This window comes from Pituophis catenifer, unplaced genomic scaffold (genome assembly GCF_029215685.1).
Source record: "Pituophis catenifer annectens isolate HBS135680 unplaced genomic scaffold, rPitCat1.0.hap2 SCAF_1, whole genome shotgun sequence".
Lineage (NCBI taxonomy): Eukaryota > Metazoa > Chordata > Lepidosauria > Squamata > Colubridae > Pituophis > Pituophis catenifer.
The window spans coordinates 180,205,222-180,215,375 of NW_027256881.1; the positions used below are offsets into that span (position 1 = coordinate 180,205,222).

The following is a 10,154-nucleotide window of genomic DNA, read 5'->3' on the forward strand; positions in this document are numbered from 1 at the left end:
AAATACCACATACAGAACAGCACACACACTGCTAGAGAGAAGTTTCCTGAAGATAGACTCCAGTAAGAGTCCAAAAGCTCAGAAGACAAAACCTCTGGTCCCAGTTTGGATCCTGCAACATTATCCTGGGACACATATATTCACCTTCATTCATACCATGTTTTCCCCAAAATAAGACCCTGTCTTATATTTTTTTGAACCCTGAAATAAGTGCTTGGCCTTATTGCCATGAGCTCAAAAGCCTGATTGGGATTATTATCAGGGGATGTCTTATTTTGGGGGAAACAGGGTAATACAATTTTCTATTTGCACGTATCGTACAGGGCAGTCCTATTGTTAACAGCCAGTTTGGTACATAAGACTACAAACTGGGGGAGTATGAATTCTAGCCCTTCTTAGGACAAAGCAGACCTTGGCTCAGTCATTTTCTCTCAGCCCTAGGAAGGAGGCAATGGCAAACCACTTCTGAAACCTTGCCAAGAAAACTGCAGGGATTTGCTCTGGCAGTGATCAGGAGTCAAGACTGGCTCAAAGGCATGAGTCTGCACAGACATATAAGCACGCTCACACACAGAATTGTTAATTGCCATTTGAAGAGGACTTATCAATCACGTTAATAAAATGTGAGATGGTATAGCAGATGTTTTCATGAATTTTCCAATTATGCCAGCAGCATATTTGACAAAACTGCTTTCTCTTCTTATTTTGAAACATTTCATTTTATATGAATCTCCTTCCTCCTCCCGAATGAGCACAGTAGAATAGACAAGTAAGGGGGTGGAGTGCAGAGAACTCTTCAGTTAAAGCAATGTGATAAAGAGAGTAGACAATCAAACATATTCCCCTAAACAGAGATTAGCTACCTAATACCCACCATAAGTTTTTGCTTCTAGCTAGGGTGAAAGATTGCCATAAATCAAACATCTGGACAATGTCAATTCACCAATCCCTGCTTTAGTTTGAGATTATTCACTACAGAAATAATCTAATAAAATGGGTAATGAAGGGATATGAAACTTATATAAGTACATACATACTATATTGGAATGGCTGTCATCCAGTGAAGCTTTTAATTTTTTTTTCTGGATTTTGGAAGGTGTATTGAGTTTGGAGGGTATAGGAAGTTTTTAATTTGGATTTTAAGGTTTTTTACGTTTTATTATTGCTTGTGAGCCGTCTAGGGTTACACTGCAGCTGGATACATCTAATAAATAAATACTGTATTTTTCACACTATAAGACGCTCCGGACCATAAGACACATCTAGCTTTTGGGGAGGAAAACAAGGAAAAAAAATCTGCCTCTGCCTCCCAGCAATTTGCCTCCTTGCAGCAAAAAGCAAACAGCCTGGTCAGCTTCAGCACAGCCTGATTTAGCACGAGCAGCTGGTTGGCTGTTGGATTGGCTTCCCGGAATACTGCTGATCAGCTGTTCCAGGTTGCAGGGATTGCCACTGTCCATCACTGCCACCCATTGCCGCTGCTGCCTATCGCTGCTGCCTATCACCACCTCCCATGCCCCATTTTTGGCCTCTGTGCATTCCATTTTTGGCCTGTTCCAGGTGGCAGGGATTGCAGCCACCTATTGCTCCCGAATGGATCCCCACTACCTGGAATGGGCTGAAAACAGGATGCACGGAGGCCAAAAATGGGGCATGCGGAGGCAAAAAACAGGATGTGGAAAGGCAAAAAATGGGGCACACGGAGGCAACAAATGGAGTGCACAGAGGCAGCAATAGGTGGTGGCGGCAATGGACAGAGATCCCTGCAGCCTGGAAAGCTGATCGGTGGTATTCCGGGGAAGCTGATCCAACTGCCAATCAACTGCTCATGCTAAATCAGACTGTACTGAAGCTGATCAGGCTGTTTGCTGCAAGGAGGCAAATTGCTGGGAGGCAGAGGCTGAAGGGTGGGGGCTGGCGGGCAGGGCTTTGGCAAGTCCCGAATGCGGCCGCGCGGGTAGTTACGGGAGTTGCATGGCGCTCCCATACAACACCACTCCTGCGTGAGCTGCACTGGCTCCCAGTGGTCTTCCAGGTGCGCTTCAAGGTGTTGGTTATCACCTTTAAAGTGCTCCATGGCATAGGACCTAGATATCTTCGAGACCGCCTGCTGCTACCGACGGCCTCCCATCGACCTGTGCGCTCCCACAGAGAGGGCCTCCTCAGGGTGCCATCAGCCAAACACTGTAGGCTGGTGACCCCCAGGGGGAGGGCCTTCTCTGTGGGGGCACCTACCCTCTGGAACCAGCTGCTCCCAGAGATAAGGAGAATCCAAGACCTCGGTGCCTTCCACCGTGCCCTTAAAACTTTCTTTTTTCAGCAAGCCGGGCTGGCCTAACACTTTTTAAAATGTTTTTAATTGGTTTGTCATTGCTTTTAATTATGAGGCCATATATATATATTGCTCTATAAGACACACAGGCATCTCCACCCACTTTGGGGGGGGGAGTTTATCTTATAGACCAAAAAATATGGTAAATAGTTATAATTTTATTATAACCACTGAATTGCACTGTGGGAAGGGTCTAATTCAAGTGGGTGTAATATACAACAAGCCTTGAAATTGCATCTTAGAAGCTATTCCCCACAAAGCAATAGGTGGATTCAAATCAGAAACTGAATCCATTGTATTTAAATAAAGATTACTCTCTGGTCCTGTATGACCACTTTAAAATTTACAATTTGGGAACAGTCCCTGGAGTCCTCTAGGGTTTTTATTTATTTACTATTTAAATAATAATAAAAAAGCTGAAGACAGTTCTGATGTTGCAGCTTGATCTTCTCTGGATCAGTGAAGCAGAACCCCAGCAGCTTCTCAAGAGCATTGCATGGGTTGCACATATTAAACCAATGAGAGAAGGAGGGGGTCATCATGTGACTACTTGGAGGGCCCAGAAGCTGCTGGCAGCTAGCGAAGGCCATTCCTGCAATTCCCACATGATGACAGAGACATAAGATTACAACCTCAGAAAGAGGGATTACATTTCAGCATCCACAGGGGATCATCATAGCTTCCAGTAGTAATTTATCCAGACTTAGCCATGGCTCGTGACTTCCGCTGTGGACTATGGGGGAAGTCCTGAGGCATAACATTATGAGGCATTGCTATTCAAGTGGCGGCTTCTGAAGTCCTTTCCAAATAATGTGTCTGATAGAAACATGCTTCTGCTATATCATCTGATTGATGTTTTGATCCAGCCTGCAAGATGTGATACTTTCTCACTGCCTAAAAGTGAGACTGTGGAAAGCTATTTGAAGAGGCACTGCAAAAGAGTTCCTGAAGAATTGTATCTTCTTGAAAACTTGGTGCAGCTGCTTCAAGGGTCCCTCCACTTTTTCTGTGTATGTTTGTACCTATATACATGGTCTTTTGTTATAAGTGTAGCCAAAGCAAAGCAGCTGTGCTGAGCCTTTGGAAGGAAACATTGCTTTGAGTATTTGAGCAAGGATTTGGAGAGATATGCTTCATAAAGTTCCCCCTCCCAATTGTTTTTTTTACAGCCATAGTAAATATTTTATTTATTTCTTTATTAGATTTATATTGCTGCCTATTCACCCATGACGACTCAAGGCGGCTTACAGAACATAAAAAACCACATTTAAAAAACAGTAAAACTCATAAAAAAATCAAATAAATTAATGTAATAAAATCACCCCTGACCCCACTTCCCGCCCCAGTGACAGCCGATCACATGAGCCATTTAATGGACTCCATCCAGCTCTGGGTTCCTCAGGCCCGCTGGTAGAACCAGGTCTTCAGCGCCTTCTGGAAGAGAATTAGGGTGGGGGCCGTTCTAATCTCTGGGGGAATGATGTTCCAGAGAGAGGGAACCACCACAGAGAAGGCCCTTCTTCTGGGTCCCACCAGGTGTATCTTCCTCGGGGATGGGCCTCGCAGCATTCCCTGCCTCCCCACTGTAATGGGTCGGGTAGATATGACCGGTGAGAGACGGTCCCTCAGATAACCTGGTCCCATGCCATGAAGGGCTTTAAAGGTGACCATCAGCACCTTGAACTGCACCTGGAAGTAAATCAGCAGCCAATGCAGCTCCCACAGGAGAGGTGATATATGTGCACACCGGGGTCTGCACAAAACTGTGCGGGCTGCTGCATTTTGCACTAACTGGAGCTTCCAGATGCTCTTCAAGGGCAGCCCCATGTAGAGCATGTTGCAATAGTCAAGACAGGAAATGACTAAGGCATGAGTGACTGTGAGTAGGGAACTGGTGCACAACTCGCAGTTGCATAAAGACCCTCCTGGCCGCGACCATCACCTGCTCTTTGAGCAGGAGCCATGAGTCCAGGAGAACCCCCAGATTATGCATAGGGTCTGTTTGGAGAGTGCTACCCATCCAAGACCAAAGATGGAAATTATCCATGAACCAAAGAACCCCAAACCCAGAGCCACTCGGTCTTGCCAGGGTTTAGTTTCAACCCATTGCTCCCCATCCAACCCCTATCAGCCTCGAGGCACTGTGAGAGGGAGGACCCAGCATGACTTAACTCACCACGGGCTGAGACATATAGCTGAGTATCATCAGCATATTGGTGATACCTCAGTCCATGGGGATGGGTGATCTCACCCAGGAGCTTCATATAAATGTTGAGTGGAGAGAGTACCGAGCCCTGTGGCACCCTGCACAGCTGTGGGCGAGGGCTGGATCTCTCCCCTCTTATCAGCACTGGTTGAGAACGGCCACAGAGGAAGGAAGTGAACCAGGATAGCACAAGGCCTCCCATTCTCATCCCCAAAGCTGCTCCAGGAGAATACCATGGTCGATGGTATTGAAAGCAGCTGAGAGGTCAAGTAGAGCAAGGATGGATGCACTACCCCATCCCACTCCCGCCAGAGATCATCCAAAAGTGCAACCAATGCCATTTCTGTCCCAAATCCAGGCCTGAATCTTGACTGGTAGGGGTCAAGATAACCCATTTCTTCCAGAAACCTCTGGAGCTGCCACACAACCACCTTCTTGACAACCTTCCCCAAAAAGGGAAGATTGGAGACAGGTTGGAAATTATCCAACTGATAATGGATGGCTTCTTACGAAAAGAATGGACCACAGCCTCCTTAAAGTGCTGGGGCACTGCCCCCTCCTGTAGGGAAGTATTAATCACCGCCAGAGTCCACCCGCCTGTCACCTTCTGGGACGCTTTCATAAGCCAGGAGGGACATGGGTCTAATACACAGGTGCTTGCGTGCATACTCCCTAGGATCCTGTCCACTTCCTCAGGAGCAACAGGGTCAAATTTGAGTCTACTCCTAACAATATACATAGTTATTGTAAACACAGTATAAAAATGCAGATTTGAACCACAGCTCTTCAGACTTGACTTCTTTGATGGAGAATCAAAGGAAGGCATCTAACATATTTGGCAGAATTCTTGACTTTTCTGCTGTTTGGAAGGAACAGAAATGAATTGGATAAATTCCTTCTAGAGCCCACATAATTTGCTCAGAGACGTTGGATCAATTGTAATCTACACTCCTCCTTGACAGACTTCCCTAGTTCCTGTTTCTGTTTTGACCCTCACTGTGATGTGAAAGGTTCTTTCATTTCCCATCTGATTCTGCCTGCATGAACCCCTCCTGTATATTGTTTATGGCCCAGCGTGACACCATCTCTACACATGATTGATCTCTGGGATGGGGGCTTGTAGTGTGTCAGCTCTCCAGGATATCAGAGATATGCAAGGACAATGACGCTTAGGGGGTTTACAGATTTACTTCAGCCACTTGTCCAGTAGATTTATACTGGGCTTCCTCGACTGCCTACATGAATGACTGTCTGAATAAATGAATTGTGGAGATAAAGATTTCGAAAGTCACAAGAAAATAAGCCAGGGCATTAATAAAGATGCAAGATTTCAGCCTATGTGTGATCCACGGGGTAGGTTTGATTCTAGAGTTTCCTTCTACATTTTTCATTAAAAAAAGAATTTGAAAAGTGAAATCCATAACAATAAAGTTATTTTACCACCATAAGAACACTGAAAGAAAAAAAATAAATAAAACTGCTTAGTCAAAGGTACAGTAGTTTGGTCTATTGTAGCATTTGCCATTAAGGAAAATGGATATATAAATATTTAAAAGCAGAAAATGAAACTGTCAATCATAACAAGCAAAGGAAAGGTTTTATTATATGGACTGAGAACAAATTGAAAACTTAAAATGCTCAGAAAATTAATACTCATAGCACCTAATTAAGAAGAAACAAATATTATTAGTTAAAGTGTTTTTATTATTATTATTATTATTATTATTATTATTATTATTATTATTATTATTATTATTTATTATTAAATTTTATACCGCTCTTCTCCCGAAGGGCTCAGGGAGGTGTACAGCCATATTAAAACAAACATATACCCATAAAATTTAAAACAATTTAAAATTTAAAATATATAAAATTTGGCCCTTATGTTAAAAGCTACAAACACCCAGTTAAAATTCATTTTCTAAGCCAGCCCGGCCTATTGAAATAAAAGAGTCTTAAGGGCACGGCGAAAGGTGCGCAGGTCTGTGATCATGAGAATCTCCAGGGGCAGTTCATTCCAGAGGGCAGGTGCCCCCACAGAGAAGGCTCTTTCCCTGGGTGTTGCCAGTCAACATTGTTTGGCTGACGGCACCCTGAGGAGTCCCTCTCTGTGGGAGCGTATTGGCCGGTGGGAGGCTATTGGTGGCAGAAGGCGATCTTGTACATACCCAGGTCCTAAGCCATGGGGCACTTTAAAGGTGGTAACCAACACCTTGAATCGCACCCGGAAGATCACCAGGAGCCAGTGCAGCTTGTGTAGTGCAGCTCACAGAGTTTAATTTCTCTGTTTTAATACTGTATCATAATATATAGGAAAGCTGCAAAATATTCACTCTTTTCTGAGAGTAAGCCCCACCAGATATAATGAGATTTGTTTTTAAGTAAATATCCATTGGATTTGGCAGGACGCTTATTTGTTTCCATCACCATAGATACTATAATTGGAAAATAACACTGGAACAATTTAAATTTATTTTTCTTACTAATTCAGTGACTGGAAGATCAATAATATATCATTCTAAACATCTACTTTGATTATTACACATTATTTCTCTTCCAGAATTCTTCAGTGTTGCTGAACAAAACTATAATCAGCTGAAATAGAATAAAATTTGGAAATTGATATATAAACATATAATACTATTTAATGTCATATTTAACTATTCAACTATATGATCAAAATCATCCTATGTCGTCTGCTTACAAAAGTTTTTTTTTTTAGCTATAACGTTACTTGAAAGCTTCCTGTTAAGAAATTCTGCCCACTTATTCTTTTCCAGCTCGAAAGAGCTGATCTGTTTTCATTATTTCTCTTTTCCCAGGTTAGGCAAATACATATTTCATTAAAATAAAGAGAAAAGGGAAGAATATGTGCAGAGATATGATACTTCCAAAAAACAAGCATAACAAAATAAAGCAGACAGTTTTGAAATAAAACAAATGGTTGTCTACAAATACCACATTGCTTTTCATATTACTTTTGCACTTGCATTTTTAGGTCAAAATATTTTTATAGATAAAATCTGACAAAACTGGGAACGATAACATCAAAAACAAAATTAAAAACCTAGAGTGCAATTACTTCATATTGGCTCTGTACAGATTTCCCTTTCTAGAGCAAAATGCTAGTAACAAAACAGAAGATTCTGAAAATCTATTTTTTAGCAGAATTGCTAAATCATTGCACTCTAGATCAACTCTTTTGATACATTAGCAAGATCTTTGATCCTATTGTACCCCCCCCCCCCCAAATATTCATTTATTTCATTAGATGTAGAAGACTGGGCAATAGTGAGGAAACTACTTAACTTAATAGTACTAGAATACAGAATAACCAAGTTGGAAGGGACCTTGGAGGTCTTCTAGTCCAACTCCCTGCTGAAGCAGGAAACCCTCTACCATTCTGGACAAATGGCTGTCCAATCTCTTCTTAAAAATGTCTAGTGCTAAAGCACCCACAGCTTCCGGAGGCAAGCTGTCCTATTGATTAATTGTTCTTTGACAGGAAATTTCTTCTTAATTCTAGGTTAGATCTCTCTTGGGCAAGCTTCTACAGTATATGTTACATCCACTTATTATTACAGTTCTTACTACAATGAGCTAAATTGTTGTTACCATAGCTATGCAGTCTGTAGAAAAAAATACAACTGTTCATCTTCCCAGATTGTGCCGCCTCGATACCATTTTGGAACCCTATTCTTATCATCTCATTGATCTACCAAATCTCCAGAATCAATGTGATGTCTCCATAGTTCTGATACATCATCATACTTCACATTGTTGCCCCAATTGGTGCAAAAGAGGCATATTAAAATCCTTAATTAATAAGAAACAACACTCTCTAGCCAAGATTTAAACTGAGCACCACCAAAGTCCATCATTCTGGAATCACTGAAGTTCTGGCATGCAGTATGTTACTGTCAGTTTTAAAACAGAAGAGGATAATTTCACAAGACTCCTAGTGTTGAAATACTATCCAGGCAAAAGAAAAAGGCACCCCATCTCTCAGACAAAACAAAACCAAGAAAAAACAGTCTTTCTTTCATTTTGGAATTATTTTCAAGAGTCAAAAATCTTATTCTTGTTTAAAATTTATCCTAAGACTCTGCACAAGATGATCAGAGACTCAACACACTTAGTGGTGTATGGGGAAGCATAAGCTGATTTGTATTAGTAACTCATTTTTTGTATTAAAACCTCAACTCACCTGGGAATCAAAATGCACTTCCAGCTTCTCCTGTTTCTTTCTGATCACCTGCCCAGTGCCACGACTTAAGAGGGACAGATTGGACATTTCTAAGATGAATGCAATGCAGCTTCAGGAATCTTCCCTTTGCTTCTAAAAGCAGAGTTATATTTCATTATAGGACGTTCTCATCTGACTTAGAGCTTAACAATGCTATTAAGTATAGCTCAATTTCATAACAGCAACATTAATCCATAAAGAAGTTTTGTATGAAACCAGAACTAGAAAAGTAAAGAAACCTGTTGGAAAGCATAACCTGATATTATCTCCCCTTGAGGTTACATTTCTAGTATTCTTCCTGGTTGTTGTTGTTTTTTAATTCTGTTCTGGTTGGTCCCAGGATTCATGAAAAGACTGCCATCCTTTTCATTGTGCTGAGGTTGTTTTTGTGTTGCCATGGCAGCAAAGGAAATTGTTTAAACTACAGCGGAGGGAATGTTGGGAGGAAAGAAAGAAAATGAAAGATTTTTGAAATGATCAGGATCAAATTTCAAGACTGTGTTGCCCTGCAAATCCCCCCCTCCAATCAAAAAGTAACATTATCCTCCAACTCTTACAACTCTTGACATCCCATTGTCTCTCCTCTTCTTTATTATTACTACTGAAGCATTTTATATGTTCTGCAGCCAGTGAATACCTCCCTTTGTGCTGCTCCAGAATTAACTCTGCTCTTCTGTTTCCACAGTATTATGTTTGTTGGGCAGCTAGGCTAATTTATTTCCCATTCAGCTGCAGGGGAAAAAAATGATATTTTCATGTGTATTATTGAAAATCGGCAGAGCTTCTGGAAAACTAGGGTTCCCATTGGCAGGAATTCTAGGCTGATGTTGGCTTCTGTCCTATATCCTGGAACAGGAGAAGCAGCACAATGACTTGATAGTTATCTAGGCTGATTTATTAATTTGGATGTTGTCAAATCCAGACCGAATATGTTACAAGCTGTTGTCAAAGGGTCTCAGTCTTAACAGGATTCTTTAAAGCCAATTTAGAGTAACGTTGGCATGAGTGGAAAATAGGAATAATTTAAGAGGCAAGCCCTACCCTACAAAGGCATTTATCCATGGCCATGATAATAGTGCTATAGTTATAGTTAGCATATAGGTAATAAAGGGAGGGGGGAATCCAAGGTCAATTAAAGTGGAAAGAATTCTAGAGGTAACTACAATCATTAGATACATCAAGAAAGGGATGGTCAGCCTAAGTGCTGCTTGCTTTTACAGTGTCTGCTTTTTTAAAAAAATAAATGAGTTCTTAAAAGTTGTCTGAATTTACTTGCAAGTGTGATACTTTAGCAGAGGACTGAACCCTGAGCAGTTTATGATGACCCATGTAGCAACTGAGATCTAGCCCCTTAACCAACAGATCATGAA

At 41.6% G+C, this 10,154-nt stretch overlaps 1 protein-coding gene across 1 annotated transcript in view; it reads right to left on the reverse strand.

Annotated features, from left to right (window-relative positions):
* KIAA2012 (KIAA2012 ortholog) overlaps positions 1–8,869 on the reverse strand; it is a 76,991-nt gene extending 68,122 nt beyond the window's left edge. The window contains exon 1 of the mRNA XM_070956810.1: positions 8,746–8,869. Coding sequence (XP_070812911.1) covers positions 8,746–8,832 — 87 coding nt within the window. The 5' untranslated portion in view covers positions 8,833–8,869. The remainder of the gene's footprint in view (positions 1–8,745) is intronic.
* Positions 8,870–10,154: the final 1,285 nt, after the last annotated feature.